The sequence below is a fragment of the Nicotiana sylvestris genome, chromosome 6 (assembly GCF_000393655.2).
Source record: "Nicotiana sylvestris chromosome 6, ASM39365v2, whole genome shotgun sequence".
In the NCBI taxonomy this organism is placed as follows: Eukaryota; Viridiplantae; Streptophyta; class Magnoliopsida; order Solanales; family Solanaceae; genus Nicotiana; species Nicotiana sylvestris.
Genome location: NC_091062.1, coordinates 28,396,943 through 28,415,698, shown reverse-complemented (window position 1 = coordinate 28,415,698; position 18,756 = coordinate 28,396,943). Strand labels below are relative to the sequence as shown.

At 35.3% G+C, this 18,756-nt stretch overlaps 3 protein-coding genes across 6 annotated transcripts; 1 reads left to right on the top strand and 2 right to left on the bottom strand.

Moving 5' to 3' along the window:
* Window positions 1-244: 244 nt before the first annotated feature.
* LOC104217501 (14-3-3 protein 9-like) lies at window positions 245-4,735 on the top strand. Of its 2 annotated transcripts, none has more exons than XM_009767773.2 (7): window positions 245-503; window positions 1,230-1,536; window positions 1,656-1,743; window positions 3,144-3,253; window positions 3,332-3,480; window positions 4,134-4,189; window positions 4,273-4,735. In XM_009767773.2, the coding sequence occupies exons 1-7, from the start codon at window positions 440-442 to the stop codon at window positions 4,273-4,275; spliced, it is 777 nt and encodes a 258-aa protein (XP_009766075.1). In that variant the 5' UTR covers window positions 245-439; the 3' UTR covers window positions 4,276-4,735. The 2 variants fall into 2 exon arrangements, with proteins under 2 accessions (XP_009766075.1, XP_009766076.1); XM_009767774.2 differs by having other exon boundaries at window positions 306-503; window positions 4,137-4,189.
* Window positions 4,736-5,038: 303 nt separating this feature from the next.
* Window positions 5,039-7,607, bottom strand: LOC104217502 (uncharacterized). Of its 3 annotated transcripts, none has more exons than XM_009767775.2 (5): window positions 7,425-7,607; window positions 6,598-6,639; window positions 6,197-6,500; window positions 5,624-5,690; window positions 5,039-5,539 (listed from the first exon to the last, which is right to left on the bottom strand). In XM_009767775.2, the coding sequence occupies exons 1-4, from the start codon at window positions 7,566-7,568 to the stop codon at window positions 5,659-5,661; spliced, it is 522 nt and encodes a 173-aa protein (XP_009766077.1). In that variant the 5' UTR covers window positions 7,569-7,607; the 3' UTR covers window positions 5,039-5,539; window positions 5,624-5,658. The 3 variants fall into 3 exon arrangements, with proteins under 3 accessions (XP_009766077.1, XP_009766078.1, XP_009766079.1); XM_009767776.2 differs by having other exon boundaries at window positions 5,624-5,684; XM_009767777.2 differs by lacking the exon at window positions 5,624-5,690.
* Window positions 7,608-11,535: 3,928 nt separating this feature from the next.
* LOC104217500 (ketol-acid reductoisomerase, chloroplastic-like) lies at window positions 11,536-17,080 on the bottom strand. The gene is made up of 10 exons (XM_009767771.2): window positions 16,627-17,080; window positions 15,892-15,984; window positions 15,086-15,151; window positions 14,823-14,963; window positions 13,972-14,199; window positions 13,760-13,877; window positions 13,545-13,684; window positions 13,264-13,431; window positions 12,779-12,934; window positions 11,536-12,248 (listed from the first exon to the last, which is right to left on the bottom strand). The coding sequence occupies exons 1-10, from the start codon at window positions 16,930-16,932 to the stop codon at window positions 11,880-11,882; spliced, it is 1,785 nt and encodes a 594-aa protein (XP_009766073.1). The 5' UTR covers window positions 16,933-17,080; the 3' UTR covers window positions 11,536-11,879.
* Between the last annotated feature and the right edge of the window lie 1,676 nt (window positions 17,081-18,756).

The following is an 18,756-nucleotide window of genomic DNA, read 5'->3' as shown; positions in this document are numbered from 1 at the left end:
CTAGGAACTGAATAATTTTGTGGAAAAAAATAGTGGATTGTTACACAAATAGCGATCAAATACAATAGTTACTTTTTCTAACCGGTATATATAGATTACACATCAATTATATATAATTATACATAAATTATATATATATATTTGATATATTCGGTGGCTATTTTTAGTTTAAGAGATTAGGTAGATGACGATTAAGGTTAATTCTTCAAATATAAATAAATTGTAGGGGCTAAAGTATAGTGACAAAAGAGTTCAGGTAGAGAATGTGCATATACTCAGTCGAGAAGCCCTACTTTTGATATTTTCATTTTCACTCTCTGTCTGACTGCAGAAAAATCGTTGTCAGAGTAAGAACATTTGTCAGTGCCACAAAACCAAAAAAGAAAAAGGGGGAAAAATTCTTCCCCTTTTCAACACACAGAACAAAAATCTTCGGAAAATGGGTGAACGTGAGAACTTCGTGTACATCGCTAAGCTTGCCGAGCAAGCTGAGCGCTACGATGGTTAGGGTTTCATTCCTCTTTTTCCTTCTTATTTTTTCGGTCTACATGTAAATTAAGCTTTTCTTTAGATCTCTATATGCATAGATCTAAGTTAATGTTTGTGTTCTTTAAGTTTACTGCTTAAAAGCTTAAGTAGAGTAGTTGTGTATTCGCTTACTCCTTATTTATTACATAAAGCTTCATAATCTAAAATCAAATTTCAATGCTTTAAAATTTCAAGTTTCAATGAGCTACTAGCTGCTACTGTGTATTCGAAGAATTTGCAGGCTGGGCAATTTTTAGGAGAAGTTAATTTTTTTTATTGATTAAAAAGTTTTTGCATTAGAGAAAACTAGTGTATGGATAATTGTAGCTTTTGTAAAGAGTTGCCTAGTACCTGTGTTAGTGGGAGGTAGGAAGTACCCAGTGGAATAATCGATGTGTGTGTTAGTGGGAGGTAGGAAGTACCCAGTGAAATAATCGATGTGTGTGCAAGATGGCCTGGACACCACTGTAATGAAAAAGGATTGTAGCTTTTCTGAAGTTCTCGGTGAGCATTTTTTGCTGCAGAAGTCCTTCAAGAATCAAGACACTTCTTCCCCAAAAATGTTTTTGTTCAGAACTTCGACTAGTGAAATTTTTCCTTCACTGAGCCGTTCAGAACAGATTCTATATGTTCTATGACCGATTGGATTTGCTTAATTTTATTCCGTACTCTTTTTGTAATATTTAGAGAATATGTTACAGAGATGGTCGATGCGATGAAGAATGTTGCAAATATGGATGTTGAATTGACAGTGGAAGAGAGGAATTTGTTTTCTGTTGGTTATAAGAATGTGGTTGGAGCTAGGAGAGCATCGTGGAGGATCTTGTCTTCCATCGAGCAGAAGGAAGAGTCTAGAGGAAATGAGCAGAATGTGAAGCGGATTAAGGAGTACCAGCAAAAAGTGGAGTTAGAGCTCACCGACATTTGCAATAATATCATGACCGTGATTGATGAGCATCTAATTCCTTCATGTACTTCTGGAGAATCAACTGTGTTTTACTACAAAATGTGAGGCCCTTGTATTATATAGTTTGTTTTGAGTCAGAAATGTTGAGTTTGGTGTTTAGAAAGTTCAGAACTTCATAGGTTGTTCATTTTTGTTTAGCTCGTTTTATCTTTTGGTGCAGGAAAGGGGATTATTATCGATACCTTGCAGAGTTCAAAACTGGGAATGACAAGAAAGAGGTTTCTGATCTGTCTTTAAAAGCATATCAGGTATTCAGTTACTTAAGCATGTAAGAAAAAAATTATACTGTTTTTATAAAGAAGAATACAATGATACATATTGTCTGTTGCCTGTGATCTTCCTCTTATTTCTTGGTTGATTCCTTTTTAATGAGTGCCAGCATCCTTATCTAAAAGTAAGTGCTAGCATATGCTCTGCTCGATTGCTCCATGTCTGATTACTTAAATTGAGGCTATTCACTCTCTAGATATAACTTTTGTATTTGAAACTATCTAAATATTCATTCTGATTGAAGATTGAGTTCTTTGGTGAGAAACTACTGGGTTTGTTGTTGTTGTTATTGTTGTTGTTGTTGTTGTTGTTGTTGTTGTTGTATTGAAGATTGAGTTCTTTATGCAAAAGAGAAGATTTCAAAAGGTTGATTCGGTGGAGTGGGAAAAGTCGGAGATTTCGAATGTGGAAGGATATTTTTTTTTATCTGTATTGCTTATGTTGAACTGCAGCACGCGTGAGAAAGATCCTGTTTTGTCACTCATCTATCAGGGCTTGGAAAGAATCCCGCTTAAGATGGTCAATTACTTTTGGTATGTCTTATTAAAATGTAATCCACGACTGTTATTCAATCCAACATTTTACCTCTAATCCTATCTGAGGAAAGATAAGCAATGGTTGGCATGCTCGATGTGAGTGCTATCTTCATTTTGGAACACTTCACTGCAATTCTGAAGCTCCTAAGAAGGTTTTTGGAGTGGAGATTTGGTTGTTATTGAATGGTTGATGTTTAGCTTCATGATTTGCTAAAGAAGAATTTGATACAGTGGATAACCTTTTTATGAATGAAGACTGTTATCGAGGTTTGGCTGTGGTAATATCCTTGAATAATTCTACTGGATTAGTTTGCATTTATTGTTTCTTGGTTTTCAACCAATCCTTTTAATTTCTAAGATGCATGGCAGTGGACGTAAATGTTAACATCTGCATGCTAGCTGATAACAATGTAGCTGACAAATACAGACTATAAGATTGATATACCCATGATCTATTGGTTATATCCTATGGAGCCTCAGTTTTTTGCCACAATGCCACTTGTACCAGGGCTCTCCTTAGTGTATTACTTTTGTTTTCTTTCAGCTTCATGATGCAGCACATGGCATAAACATGATGTTTAAGTGTGCAACAAATTTCTTATTTTTCTTGTAACATCTACTAATTTGTGTCAACTACCACATTGTGTGCCCCAATTTGGTTACTTGGATGTTGGGAAGTAAAAGGCTTTTCGGGTTAAATTTGATTGTTAATGTGATATAGGGCCTCTCCCCTTGTCATTTTCTTCCATTCCCCTCTCTTCATGTTACATGTGTAGTGATTGTATTTGTTTTCTAACATGTGTCTACTTCCACTTATTGTTCGTTCTAAACCATGTGTACAGACAGCTACAACTACTGCGGAGGCTGAATTATCAACTACCCATCCCATTCGGCTGGGTTTGGCTTTAAATTTCTCTGTTTTCTACTATGAGATAATGAACTCCCCTGAAAGGTTTGTGTGGTTTTCATTAATTGAAGTCTACTCGCAACATGTTTTTCATCTCAGTTGATTAGAATCTGTTTTCATCAGGGCATGCCACCTGGCTAAGCAAGCTTTTGATGAAGCAATATCGGAGCTGGATGCCCTTAATGAGGACTCCTACAAAGATAGCACCTTGATTATGCAGCTTTTGAGGGACAATCTCACCTTGTGGACTTCTGACATTCCAGAGGATGCAGGTATGTGCAAGGCATATTCTCAAGGTTGCTTTGGTTTTTGCATAATCTACTAGTTGCTGGTTCATTAACTTTCTACCTGCTCTATTCTCCTCGTAGTTGCTACGGTAAACTTGAGTCGTCGTGGGTGCTAAGTTGCCTATCACAGATGAGAGATATCCTCTGAACGAATTAGTTGATCTATTCCGACCTTTAGATGGTATTTAGCGTGGAATGCACTGTACTGTTAGCAAATTATTTTCGGGAATTAAAACACTAGGGGACAAAAAGAAGAGTTGTACACGTCCTTTTTGTAGGGAGAAGGGAAAAATCGGGCAGAAAATACTAATAGTTGGAGATTTTTTTTCTTGTTCATACAGTGTATTATCAACTGTTGGATTATTTTAAGAAAGGATCTGCACAAATCTGCCCCCCCCCCCCCCCATTTTTTTTAAATATATTTATTTGCTTTCTGATTTAGGGTGAAGTTAAGATTACTTAAACTAGCAGGTTAAGACTTTTGAGTTGACAAGGCTATAACAAAGGTGTCCTCTGTGGCACTACAACAATGCAACCAAATTGAATATATTTCGTTCTTTGTTACCATCAAGAGGAAACTCATCAGTCTGATATACCATATTATTGTTAAAAGTTCTCTCTTTTTCCTTTCTGAATAGAAGATGTACAAAGGGGAAATGCTGCAAACAAAGCGAGTGGAGTTGAGGATGCCGAGGTGGGTTCTTTATACATCTTTGTCTATGTTTTGGGATTAATGTAGTTTCCCTACTCATTCTAAATTTTGGTGTGCGCTTGCAGTGATGGGCAAATGAGTAGAACCTACCATGTGTGTGTTGCAGAGGGGAGAATGATGATTCATCCAGGCGATTGTTTATTAAGTCTTAATAGATACTTTGTTTCACCTACGGTTGCATCTTGCTGGAGATTGTTTTCACATTAGTCGGATGTCATATCTATAGTGAATTGTTTGAGTCATTATAAATGATTGGTTGGTCTCTAGCTGGTTTTATTTTTCAGATGACAGCTGCAGCTGAATGGAGGATATCAGCTGTGCTTGTCTCTCAAACCTTTATGATCCATCCTGAGTTTTGGTATAGTTCGTGCCTCCCACATGTAGCTTTAAAGCTATAAGCTTTCTTTTATAGCGTTGGTGTGCAGATAATATTCTGGAAGGAGAAGGTGTCTGCATCTCACTCTTTATATCAAGAATTACACTACTTTCTATCTGTTAAAAATCCCCAACTTTTGGAATTTTTTGGAACATTTGCTTTAAAAATGATAAAATCCGACGTTTATGATTTAGTAATAAAGTGACAAATATGAAACGAAAAAAGAAAAGTTCACTGAGCTTTTGGCTTGGGTTGACCATATTTGCTTACATCAGCAACTAACTGATACTGTTGGTTCAAGACTCCTGTAACAAAAATGTCTCTTTAGAGTGATGACGAACAATCAGTGCATGTTCTTTTGACAATCTAACATAGACCCATTCCAAAAGTTTGTTTTCTTTGTTTATTTTCCTTTTGGAAATGCTAGTAGTGCCCTTTGTGCAGTAGAATTCCAGTTTATCAAGAGGATGATGCATTTTGGCTGAAACTGCTTAATGAGCAGTAAAGAGTGCATCCTCATTAGGTGTCCCATTTAAACTGTAAATTCAAGGCAAAAATCCAAAAACACCCTTCAAGATACTCTACTGCTTAGAAACTCTAGACTTCTTTTTAAGCGCAGTAGTAACATATTCAGTCATGATTCTTCTCTTCACACTCCTGCCTCTCTTAGAAACACCAACAACATCATCACCTTGAGTAGAACCACCATATCCATCACGTCCAACAACATCACCTTGACTAGGAACACCATATCCATCAAGTCCAACATTAGTAACTTTAGTAGAACCACCATATCCATTACGTCCAACATCATCACCTTGAGGAGAACCACCATATCCATCACGCCCAACAACATCACCTTGAGTAGAACCACCATATCCAAATTGTCCAACAACATCACCTTGAGTAGAACCACCATATCCATCTCGTTCAACATCAGTACCTTGCGTAGCAACCTGAAGGACCAAATCATGTAAAAAAAATTAAAACTATAAGAACGTCGATACATTAATACATAAAATTTTTAGGGAAGTAGTCACCTCAGTAATAGTTGACTGCTTTGTCAAGTTAATACTCAACCTTCATCAGCAGCTTGACTTCCTGTTACTTCATTTGTACCAGAATTACCCCACATATCAGTGTAAAAAATTTCTGAGAATATTAACTGTATTAATCCATTTCACTAAATTAATTAGAGGATTAGAATAGTCGCGTCAGTTTTCCGGCCAAAATTTGTATCTTCCGGTCACTTTTATCCTTTTTTATGTCAACTAGGTTTTACTAAAATGACTTTTGTGTCACCAGAAAAAAAAAAGGTGACTTTTGTGTTACAGAACTTAACTTGAATGACCATTGGTGAAATTTATCCCAAAGCAATCCAGTAAAATGTGTTAGAAATGGGAAAAAACATTGTACCACACAATTTGCATTTGCTTGCCACTCTTAAAAATCAATTGCCATGGTTGTCAATCAATCAATCAACTATATATGCATCAATCACTACTACTTGTATCCACTATTTGGAATTCTATTTCATTTGAATAATGCTGGTAAAAATCTTATGCAACAACGAAATTAGAGAAATCAGTACATCTTTTTCTAGCGGATCGAACCTTCTTTGTCAGTTGGTGGCAGCATAATATTCGGCATTGAGGAAGCTGAAGCATCATTGTTAGTCTTCTTCTTCTTTGTCTTCTTCTCGTGGCAGTGATTTGAGTAGTCTCTAACAGCTTCATCAGCAGAGAAACAAATGGTTTGAAGAGAGGCGACACAGCACTCTTGCCAGTTGAGTTGAGTTAGGTGTTTGATTGCTTCATCAACAGAAACAAACGCTTCTTCTGATGATATTTCCTCTTGTAATGTGGAGCGACTAAGGTCCATTAACTCCATTGTTTTCACCGCCTCAATCAGAACGTTCTGTGTAAACAATTAGAAACAGAATTTGGCAAGGTAAGTAAACATTAATTAGCTATAATAATAAAAAATAGGAACGCCGTGAGCTATATTTTTTTACCTTTGTAGTCCCCATTTTTTTGAATCCGTGCATGCTAATGATCTGCAAAAATCATCAGTATATACAGAAAAGGATTAAGCTGGATTTATATGTCTCGAATATTCCCATTGCACAAGGAACAGAGACTCAGCACAGATTGATAATACATTTTATGAAATTGGCAGTTTCAAGCATCAAAACAACTCTACAAATAAATTATAAACAAATTTGCTTTGCAAATTCACATTATTGAGCTCCGATTAAAAACAAGTTGGAGAGATTCTCACCTCCGAGCATGAAATTTAGATAAACAGCGAAACAGTATAGAAATAGTACCAGTTTAAAACAAGCAGATCTATGCAGATTTTATCAACAATTTTGTAATATTGAACAACAAAAATATTATAATAAAATTCAAGGAATCGATCGGAACTGCATCTAATTCACTAATACAATACATTGTAGAGTAGAGTAATCTCAGTTTATATACAGACTGATATACAGAGATTGATGGCCAGTTCAGATTGATAATGCTTTTTATTGAAATTGGCAGTTTCAAGCATCAAAACGACTACAAACAAAATTCCTTTTTAAAAAGCCACATTATTAAGCTCAGAATACAAAGAAACAAGTAGGAGAGACGTCACTGAGTATGAAATTTAGGTAAAACAACGAAACAGTGAAGAAATACTCTAAAACAAGCAGATGTTAGCGTATTTTCTCAAACGATTTTTGAAATACTGAACGACAAAAGGAAATTATAGTCAAGCAAATCGATCGGAACCGCATTTAATTCACTATACAATAGACTGTAAATTCAGAGAGGAGCTAAGAACAGAGAGAGATACCTCCTTGAGATTAGCGATATTGAGATCATCGAGTTGCTTGTGACTGTGAATAATATCCAGGTAATTCTCTAAGCTTATCTTCTTCTTCTTCTTCTTCTGTGTTTTTCCGCTCATCCTTCTGCCTCCATTTCCACTCATTTCCATCTCTCTCTCTGTTTCTCCGCGTAATTTTGCGTGTGTTTGTGAAAGTATGTGGATTTTGAAATTTTGAGCGTATGCGGGATATTTATATAGAGTACTAGTGATAGAATTAATGGTAACACGTTAAAAGCATTTTGGGGTCCACTTTCCCGCCACTACAGTGGAAGTAAACACAATACAGTTTTTTTTCCCCCTAACATTATTATAATCCAACTCATAAGGTTTGTGTTTACCATTATTTGGTGGTAAAATAAAAATAGAAAGGAAATATCTACAAATTTAATGGATGTAAGCTTCGCAACAGTAATCTTACTTGTGGTTCGGTATATTATACTTATTTTTAATTTTCTTGTAACCATTAGAATATTCAATTAAAAGATTCAATGTTTATCCTTTCATTACATGATATTGCCCAAAAAAAGAGGTGGCAGATGTAGCGTATTAGCTACAAATTCAATGGAACTCAATATTTTTGACATGAAATACATTCAAAAAATACTAAACCTTTCACAAACGTTATATTTTGAACCCTTAATTCTAAAAGAATAATAATGTTAGAATTAAGTGAGAATCATTCAATTGCTAATATCAACACTGGTATACGAATCGAGAGATGGAAGTAGCCCTTCCCTTTACCTTTCTACTTAAATATCAAGCTTTAATTAGCAACACGATTAGTACTCGTGACATACACCTATTACACATTTTGTGCCTTATTTCTTTACCGTTGAACTAAAACCCCATTTTCTCTTTTTTCTCAGTGGAAACATAACCGTCTTCGACATCAAGAAAAAAGAATCAGATCTAGGGTGTGTTTGGTACGAAGAAAAATATTTTTCTGGAAATTATTTTCTTGGAAAATGAATGGTGTTATCACTTATTTTTCCATGTTTGGTTGGTGAATGAAAAACTTTTTTCGAAAAATATTTTTTAATGTTCGATTATTACAGAGTAGATTTTTTTTTTTTGAATATAATTTTCTATGATACTCTTCTCATACCCACCCTCCCCCCAATTCCCATGTTCCCCCCCCCCTCTCCCGGGCGCCAAATTACTCAACGTTTTCACAACTCTATTTTCCTTCAAGAATCCAATTATTCTTTTAAAAAATTTCACATAAACTCAAAGGAACTAATATGCTGATTTACTTTTTCACACGAGAACAATTTGAGCTTCATAACTAAAAAAATACAATTAATTTCGACCGAACAACCAATTTTGTATTTTTAAATGTTTCCTCCAAAGTTTCCCAAAATTATAAGCAAAATAAAAAATATTTGGCTGCTGAATGACTCAACAATACATATTTGGCTTGACCAGCTTGTTTTCTTCCTTCTATGATTTGTCCAGGTTTCGATGTTATTCTGAATTATTATATTTTTTAGCTGGAAATAAAATTCATTTTTAATTAATTAAGAGGGTAAGAAGTTTCAAAGAAGTAAAAGTGGTAAATTATGAATTTAAAATCCTAAATACTATTTCATTTAAAAGTTTTAAATAATGGCAATATTCAATTCAAATTCTTTTTCTTGCTTTTGTTTTACATTTTAGAATTTTCGAAGGATATTTAACGATGGTAGTGTAGCTTTGCTTTGGATGGTACCGTTGGTTTTTGATTTACTTAATATGTTACATGTCAGTTAAAGTCCAAATATTAAGACTTTTATATAGTTTAAATAAGAAAAAATATAATAAGTTTTTAATTGATTTTAAAATCTATAAAATTAGAGAAATAATAAAATAACTATTTTGTAGTGTAAAATTAATTTTTGGAGGGTAAAAAAGACAAACGACATTTCAATAGGGGCTTTGTGCTTTTAATATAGTATAGATTTCTATTACGCGTGGGTGGTGGGGGTCGAGGGTAGGGTGGGGTAGGGTAGGGGTGGGGTGGATGAGGGTAGAGGCGTGGGGGATGAGTTGGTGGGGGTTGGTAGGGATGAAGAATAGGGTGGGGAAGATTGAAAAAGAGTTTTGGAAAATGTTTTCCTTTATCTTAATAGGGAAAACATTTTCCTCTAATTGGAGGAAAATAAGTTGATGTGGAAAATATTTTCCAAAATATTTAAGCCAACCAAACATGGAAAAATTGGAAGACATTTTCCGGAAAATGTTTTCCTTCATACCAAACACACCCCTAGTGTCCAGTTTACTTGTAAGTGGACAATTTACGTAATTTTCATAAAGCACTATCTTTTAGTGGTAATTAGCTATCTATAGATACCATTTGCTATATTACGGATTGTAGATACGTTTTCGGTTGTTATAAGATGTATTAGATGTATTTAAGCTACTTTTGATGAATACAGTAACAAAAATAGGCGTGAATCAGGGAAGTCCAGCTAATCAGTTGTTGTATTCGACTGTATTCATGGAGTAAAACATGGGATTACACCTGGACAGATTATTGTATTCGACCGTATTCACGGCGTGAAACAGAGGATTACACTATTTTTAAACGGAAAGTGAATCAATTAACATAATAGACTCCTAATATAACTCAACAAACTCAATTATAACACACAAATTTTGTATTTTCTTGTATAAAAAAGATTCTCAACCGAAAAATACCTCAAAAATATAGCAATCTTCAGAGAAATTATATAATACATCTGAATACATAAATTATATTAATTAAAAATATATATGAATACATTCATGGTATATAGCGAGACAGTGAATACAACGAAATACATAGAATACAACGGGATACGTTGAAAATACAATGAAAACAAAAGATAGCGAATATAATGAAATACAGCGAGATATATTGAATTACAATGAATACAACGAAATACATGAAAATACAGCATAAAAACCAAGAACCAACAACTCTTTTCATCGGAAAAACCATAAACCCAACAGATCTTCGTCCATCATATTGTCTTCCTCTTGCTCAAAATTCATTGTCTCCAAGTTTTAATTTTGACTTTGATTCTTCATCTATTTACTAAATAATAATGAAGATGAATATTCATATGGCTCGAAGTCTACTACGTCCTCTCTCTTTTTCTCTCTGTTTCTATGTTTTGGACCTCCCTTCCCTTATGTGAGTCAGACTCAAAGTAAAAAATTTGATGATAAAGTTAGAAGTTTGAAGGCAAATCAGAGCACAATTGAGGCTACAAAGTCTCCAGTTAATGTGAATCAGACTGAAAATTCAGCACCAAAGTACTCTTCTAGGGATAAAATTGCAAATGAGAATGGAGAAAAGGGAATTATAGAGAAGGAAGTGAGAGAAATTTCACTTTTTTTTTTTTGGTGAAGAAGCATAAAAATGGGACAAATTTGGATGTGTCAGTGAAGAAAGGAGATGAAGATTTCGTTAAATCTTTGTTGAATTGTGATTTCTTTGATAGGAATTGGGTTACAGGTGAGTCTTATCCTTTGTACAAACCCGGTTCTTGTTCTCTTATTGATGAGCAATTCAATTGTATTGTCAATGGTAGGCCTGATAGTTTGAAGATCTGAAGGGTCGTCTGAAAGTGCAGGAGGGAGGAGAGTGGGGTTTTTAACTAATGGTAGGTGATGTGGGTGAGAGGAATTTTGAGATTGAGCATCGTATTTTTAAGGAGTGGGGGAAGAGAATGTCATGTATGAAAGTAGAGAGAGAAAGAAAATAGTGTAACTGAATAGCGTATTTAGTGGCTTAGAGCTAACCAAAATTATACATTTTGCTATAAACATTAAAAAATATCTATAGAATATAATTTTTTAAAATGGTATTTATTTACAATAAATAAGATGTTAACCTTTGCTATAGGAGGTAAAAAATCCTATACTACACGCAACTTTTGTCCTTGCTAAGTTATAGCAGGTTGCTTGCCTAGCACTAAGGCTAGCACTATTGCCTATTGGAACAATGCTGATGGTTTCCATCACCTCGAGAAAAATTATAACAGATTGCAGAGGTAAAAAACGAAGAAGAAAAACAAGAACAAATTCGATCATTGTTCACAACGACACCCTGTTCATACAACTAGACTTGCACCTTTTATTTCGGAAAATATTTCTGTAGCTAAAGAGATACTGAGCAGTGTTATTATTCCGTTGATATGCAAAAGCTACATATAAATCCGAAGTACAGAGATCATATAGTTTGATAACCACAAACGAAAAGGTTGATTTTTTTTTATATAAATTACTAATAGAAATATGTTTACTTGGATCATACCCTCCAAAAATCACAGCATACAGCAATGATTCGCCTCTAAAAATGCTCAACTAGAATACACACACCTCCTAACTCAGAGCCTTACTCCTTCCAATTCCACCGAAATAATCACCATCTCAAGATGAGTGATACAAAGAGCTTTAGTTGCCAGTTTGTCTGAGCTCGGGACGGACAAAGTCAGCATCAGCAGGAACTGAAATGTCAACTGTTGGTCGCAATTGGGCACAAACTTCAATAGCTTCGTGCACAGGATCACATACGAAATTGGTCATAAGATCCATATTGATGGGAGCGTTATTGTCGACTGCCACCAATGCTTGCTGGGTGAGGTTGTAATCAAATCGAGGGGCCCACTTCCTAGATCCTAAACGTGCTGTTGTTGAGCAATTGTCAACCATGAATGACACTCCACGTGCATGCATGAAAGGATTCAGAGAATCAACTGACTCGATGACACTTTCATTTATGATCTCCGAGTAAGAATGGCCTTTCTTCCTCAGAATCTCTATCTGTTTACAGTTGATAAAGAACAAAACATTAGGTGACAAAGATCTGTTACATAATACGGGCATATCTCTTTGCTTTTTCTTTTTAGATATTAAGGTAAGTTCCAATATCTCGACTGAGCTTTCAGGTTGTTTTTATTTTTTAGCACTTCAGGAAGCTTTCTGCAAGAGGCCACCTGTTAGAATTTTGCGAAAACCTCGAGCAAAATTTTACTTCCAGAAAGCTGAACTTCATCAAACAAGACCGAGATGCTCTCACACTTAGCTAAAACCATAGGTGTTGAACATCCATGTACCGTTATCATATTCAGAAGGAGAAAGAAGCAAAGAGGAAACCAGAATAAACAGAAAAAAGAAATGAAAATAAATTGGGAGGAAGGTAAAAAGGGCTTGTAGCTAAAGAGAGAGCAGATAAGAGAAGGGTTTTAAGGAGATATAAGTCAACAGAAGCTCAAAATACACACAGCAAGACGTCCTTTAACGGCTCAAACATAAAAATAAAATTAAACAAATGGATGAAATAAAAAGCAAACCTGGGCCATCATCAATGCGACGTAGACACCAGCAGTGAAAGGATACAGAGGACCCAGATCACCAGATGGTCGTGTTGCACGAACACGCTCACCAACTTTCCACATCCTTGTCTGGTCTATTTTGCCCATTGGGAAAGCTGGTAATCCCTCTTTCTCCTGTATGTACAAAAAAGAAGGTTAATAATCTTCATCTGATAATCAGTATTTGAGTTTTCCAAAATGCTGCAGCCCTTGTATAATTAGGTTTCACCACAAGGATACACAATTTTGTCATGTGGTCAAACGAAAATGTAGGGGAAAAGCACCAAAAGCTAATTAGTACAGGCAATACAATCTAGTTTCCATCAAGGATATTAAAAACTAATGCGCCTCCACTATTCTCATCATCGGTGGGTTTTTTGGGTGTGGGGGGAGGGGGGGTGAGGGTGTGAGAGAGAAAGAGAGAGATCAACTGTTACGAAACTAAAGATGAAGAATGAACTTACAGAAAAGCGGCGGCCTGCCAAGACAACACTCCTGATCTCACTACCTGTTGCAACATCTTCATAGCACTCATACAAGATCTCCATGCAGGGGTAGTATGAAGCACTGTATGCAATCGCAAACTCCCGCTTTTCATCCCCAGTAAATGAATTGTATAGAGCTAACATACCCTAGTAAACATGTATAGTACACATATAACACTTTCAGAACAATTTGAGAAGCTACAAAAGCATCTTGCTAGAAATGATACATCAAATCAAAAGATTGAACAGTTAAGTTTTACCTTTGTTGATATGGTCCTAGAAATGTTTCCAGTTATGCACTCAACAGTATTCTTGTATGCAAGCTCTTCACTCATTCCATTTTCGGTGTACCTTCTGAACAATGACTCAACAATGCCATGGACAGCACCAAGTAATATGCCTAACAAGAAAACCAGTGAACCTCAACAATACTGGTTTAGTAAGTGAAAAAAACAGACTTCGGAAACATGCTAACCTCGCTCTCCAAATATATCACTTCTGTATTCCTGTTCTAGGGTAGTAGCAAATGTGAAGGGGGAACCAAGGGCAACTGACCACCCAAGAGCAACATCTGTGGCCCTTCCATCAATATCCTGTACAGTGAAAGGCATTACATCTCATAGAACATAAAAGCCAAGAGTTTGAGGGAAAATGGAAGAGGGTGAATTATAAAGGGCCGCGGAAGACCTGGTGAACTGCAAAACTTGCATTGATTCCAGCACCATTGATTTCTTTTCCTTGCACATATAGTCTCCTGACTGATGGACCCATACCCTTGGGACATACAGCAATCACGCTAATGTTCTTGGGAAAGTCAAGGCCCATTGACTGCAAATGGCCGAGAAGGAATCCATGCGAAAGACCAAGAATACTATTTGGCTTCATGTGAGAAAACACTTCTTCATAGTTGTCAGCCTGCACATACATCAGAAAATCCAGAAAAAAAGGAGTAGTGAAGCAACTGGCACTACCTGCAAACCTGGTGAAGGAATACACTGTCTGATAAGCTATCAATAATTCCATTTTCTTGAGGTAAAATGTGTCAAAAAAGTTTATTTTTAATCCTTTTTTTAATTTCCATCCTTCGGTTCTCTATTTCAGTTAAAATATGTGTCCATTGAATAACAAGTTCAAGGATACAGTTGGTACACGAGATTATCAATTGATGACTTGGAGAAATATTCTTTGAAAAACATGATTCCAGTAATAATCTGTGTTTTTGCTAACCAAAATAAACTAGTATCAATTCTATTTAGAATGTTCACAATCTCCCCATAGAAAACACTAAGTTTAGTGAAAGTATACACTAAACAACAAAATCACATCTAATCACCAGTGGTGGGAGCAGAAAGCACAAAGTTATGACTTTTGACATACGAAAACTAAGTTTTATCGTGCTTTGGAAGAGTAGGAAGCACTAAAACAAGATATCTAGCATCCTAGGCAAGACATTGAACTATCAGGTCAAGGGCAGCCTTCAATAAAAAGTATTACCAAGTCGTCACGAAAAAAACATGAGGCTAAAACAATGTGCCAACCTGAGCTGCATCAGAAATCAAAAGCAGCACTAGATCACTGGCAGAGATAGTTTCATATATGTACCCTAAGGTACCATTCTCTTCAGTAAACCCAGCAGCACGGGCCTCAGCAAAGGAGTGTGAACCCTTTCTCAAACCAATCTGCATAAGACCAACATTCTTACTTCATAAGCTTCAACACTATGAGGAATTAATCTGTATCAACACCAGATTAAATCCAGTTTCAACTTCAACTTCTAAACCAGAAGAAAATGAAGTGTTACCTTAACAACTATATCAGATTTTGCTTCTGCAAGAGAATCCCTCAAATTCTGGGCTTGAGCTGGTCCCTACCAATAAGAAGTTATCACTAAGCTACTTGAATGTAGAAAAAAGAAGGAATGAAGCATGAACAGAAGAGAGGAATAACATCAAATCTCACCTAAACCCAAAAAAAAGTGCATTTTTAGCTAAAATAATTCAATGCTATATATTTAAACTAGCCCACTAGTCAAAACAGTATTCAGATATATTGTGAAAAAATACCTTCTATATTAATGATGAAATCCAACGACATAACCGATTATCAAGGGAAGCACAGTGTGAAATACATCAATTTTGAATGGAGGACGAAGTAACCTCTCGAGAAATACTAGAATAGAGAAACATTTTTTTTGAGAAGGTAACAATAGAATAGAGAAACATTATCAGCAAATATGCTAGAAATAGCATGTAGAGCAGACGCTCGGCGAGAATACGATTTCTGAAAAGTCAACAAAATGAGTAGTACAAAGTTGCTTTTATTAAGTACATCCGAAAGATTGAACCTCTCTCGAAAAATAGCAAATGAGACAAAAAAAATTCTAAACTTCTACATATAGAAAGAGAAATCTTTTTCAAAAATTTTAGTTAACTAAACTCGTGGTATCAAATCGCACTCAAAAATACTATTCCCTCAGACTTCATTGAGCTTCAAACAGCAAGCTTTCTCTTTGCATTAATTTCATATTCCAATATGCAGTCAGAATGAAACATCCTACAGATATCCACATTGAATCAACTGAATAAAAACAAAACCAAGAAATTTCACCTGAGAACCCCAGCCTATGACTCCAATCTGCTTGATTCCCTTGAATGCATCCGGCAACAACTTGAACAAATCTCTCCCTCCTCTCACAATGTACTACACCACAATCCCAAACAATATACGTTACACATCAAAGCCAAGAACTTCCCCATACAAAAATAAACATTTTCATCACAGATATGCCGAACAAAAATAACACTAATACTTCCGCTGCCAAAAAAACTGAATTATATGGTACTTCTGCCAAAGTTTTCAAAAATAAAATGCGAGACTGTTTGTTTGAGTTTTTCAAAGAAGATTTTGTAACAATATTTTAAAAAGGGAAAATGGTCAATTTATCCCTTTGTTATTCCAAACTAAACAACTTTACACTCTGTTAAGTTTTTGTCTAACATCATCCCTACCTTTGGAAATTTAGATAACAGCAACAAGCTCCAACTTGAAATAATTTCAAAACAGTAAAAAGTTGTAGGATAATTTGGACCTTTTTCCTACAAAAAATTTGGACACGTGAGTCCACACATTTCACGTAGTAGCTCCGTTGATGACAAGGTCAACTACAAGACAATTTGCTAAGCAATAGACCAAACGTGTAATGGAGAGCAAATTTGAGCTTTTTCAATGTAGTTTATAATATCTAAAATATAACCAAAAAACAAAATTCACACACAGACATACGCCATTCTTTTTGAAACGGAGGTAATAGGTGAAATACATTAGATAGGGGAAGAGATGCACCTCGTCGTGACCAGCAAGGGTAACTTTCTCCTTGTTGAATACGGAAGTTTCAAAATCGAGAGAAAACGGTGCCTTGATAGTAGCAGGCGCAGCGACCATGCGAGCATTAAGAGCCGCGCCGGAGCTTGAGCCAGAGCCATTACAGGAAAGAGATTTAGCTCGGAGAGGCTTAAGCGATGGGGACGAAGAAGAAAGGAACCCTAAGCTACCGGAAAGAGCAGGCTTTAGGGATTTGGATGCGGAAGAAGTGGAGGAGGAGATGGAGAAAGAAGTGGCCGTAGCCGCCGCCGCCGCCGCCGCCGCCATTGCTGCTCTGTGAGCTGCCGAAGTCTGTTAAAAGAGAGAGAGAGAGAGAGAGAGAGAGAGAGAGAGATGTTTAGATTTTTGTATAGCTAGGGTTCAGATATGCCGATATATCTTCTGATTAGAGAAGCAGCGAGCTGAAACTGTGATTCTAATACCTCTCAACTTTTAGCTTTTACAATAGAAATTAGTATTACGCAATGCACGTCACCAATAATACTATATTAAGTTGCAATGTTGCTTATTTTAGCATTTTAAATCTAATTATCTCAAAAAAAAATCAAAAATATCATATTGCTTCTCCGCATAATGTATCCCAAGAACGAAAACTTATGAAATTAAAAGATATGAATTATATGATCATCGAATAACAATTGGCATTATTAGTGATATAAACCTGAAATGTAACACGATTCAAGAATTTATATTAATTAAATAAAATATATATAATAATCTCTTAATTTAAATTACAACAAATAATTCTTTAAATATAATATTTTATCATTTGTCAATTTTCATTACCATCATACTATGTGTCAATCATGAAAGAGCGACATAAATTGTCCATATGCAGAAGCACGTTTCTTTAGAATTAATCCGCACTATATAATAAGAATTGGATGTAACTCTTAGTTAAGTTAGTTAGTTTCAATTATGGCTTGAAATGCAAATAGTTTATGAATAACATGCAAGAGCTGCACATTTCACTTAATTTTTATAGCAATTATTTCTATTAGCTACCGTTATATAATTTGTTTAATCTCTTAATTGTATGTATCTTAGTTTATTTCCGATTATCATTCCCTTTCCTTCAATAATCCTTCTCTCTTTTTTATTTTGAGTGGAGGAGCGGGGAGTCAAATATTCACTTCTATCGTCATGATCATATGCACAAATCTAGAACTTAAAATTTAAGCATTTTTCTAGTGTTCTATCAATCATATTATATGGAGTACTAATTATTGGCAAAATTCTTATGCCTCTTTGACTTGGGAAAGAAATACCCCTTCCAACTTTCGCCAATTGCAATTTCCCCCCTTTTACGATGCAAGGTTTGTTTTACATGTACCTTATGTTTATCTTATTCCCTTTTTACATCTTATTTTGATACGATATTTTAATTAATTTTTTACTGTTAATGTGTTACCTTTAATCCAAATGGTATCATATTTTGGCCTAAATCATATATTGAATTTGTTTAAAATATAAATGAAGAATTCTTTTATATGTCATATTTTTATTCTAATAATATGAACAATATAAGTAATTACATTTTTTCTTTTTTATTTCATCATAAAATTATGAGAGTTAATATTCATTGTTGAAATTACCTACATGACTAACTTATTTATTTCTAAACTATTAATTTGTTGCATGGAATTTTGAATTATCATAGTTGATTATTATTTATTTATTTTTCTCAGTCATTATAAATAAATTTTCGCTTTTTGTGACAACCCGGCCAGTCGTCTCATGAGTTACTGCTCCGTTCTCCCTCCCCCCCCCCATTTCTGCTTCTTTATGCTTCGTTATCCGTGATTTATGTGATCGAGTTGATGGGTTTGCGTTTGGTGTGGTTTTGGTAAGAAATGAGACACTCAGTCTCTTTTAAGAAGGCTTAAGTTGGAAAAGTCAACCGAATGTTGACTTATGAGTTAGAAGGTTCGGGTGTGAGTTCCGATGGTTCGGTTAGCTTCGGGAGGTGATTTGTGACTTAGGAGTGTGATCGGAAGTGATTTTGGAGGTCCGGTGTAGAATTAGGCTTGAATTGGCGAAGTTAGTATTTTGGCGATTTCCGGTTGATAGGTGAGATTTTGATCTCGGGTG

What these genes read in the sequence shown, in the direction of transcription:
- LOC104217501 (XM_009767773.2), top strand. Translation starts at nt 440, where the DNA reads ATGGGTGAACGTGAGAACTTCGTGTACATCGCTAAGCTTGCCGAGCAA. An exon ending in ACTGTGTTTTACTACAAAAT is followed by an intron (nt 1,537 to 1,655) that starts GTGAGGCCCTTG and finishes CTTTTGGTGCAG; the next exon opens with GAAAGGGGATTATTATCGAT. An exon ending in ATAATGAACTCCCCTGAAAG is followed by an intron (nt 3,254 to 3,331) that starts GTTTGTGTGGTT and finishes TGTTTTCATCAG; the next exon opens with GGCATGCCACCTGGCTAAGC.
- LOC104217500 (XM_009767771.2), bottom strand. Translation starts at nt 16,932, where the DNA reads ATGGCGGCGGCGGCGGCGGCGGCGGCTACGGCCACTTCTTTCTCCATC. An exon ending in TCATAGGCTGGGGTTCTCAG is followed by an intron (nt 15,152 to 15,891) that starts GTGAAATTTCTT and finishes TCTTATTGGTAG; the next exon opens with GGACCAGCTCAAGCCCAGAA. An exon ending in AATCTGATATAGTTGTTAAG is followed by an intron (nt 14,964 to 15,085) that starts GTAACACTTCAT and finishes GGTCTTATGCAG; the next exon opens with ATTGGTTTGAGAAAGGGTTC.
- LOC104217502 (XM_009767775.2), bottom strand. Translation starts at nt 7,568, where the DNA reads ATGGAAATGAGTGGAAATGGAGGCAGAAGGATGAGCGGAAAAACACAG. An exon ending in ATATCGCTAATCTCAAGGAG is followed by an intron (nt 6,640 to 7,424) that starts GTATCTCTCTCT and finishes TGATTTTTGCAG; the next exon opens with ATCATTAGCATGCACGGATT. An exon ending in GCCACCAACTGACAAAGAAG is followed by an intron (nt 5,691 to 6,196) that starts GTTCGATCCGCT and finishes GTACAAATGAAG; the next exon opens with TAACAGGAAGTCAAGCTGCT.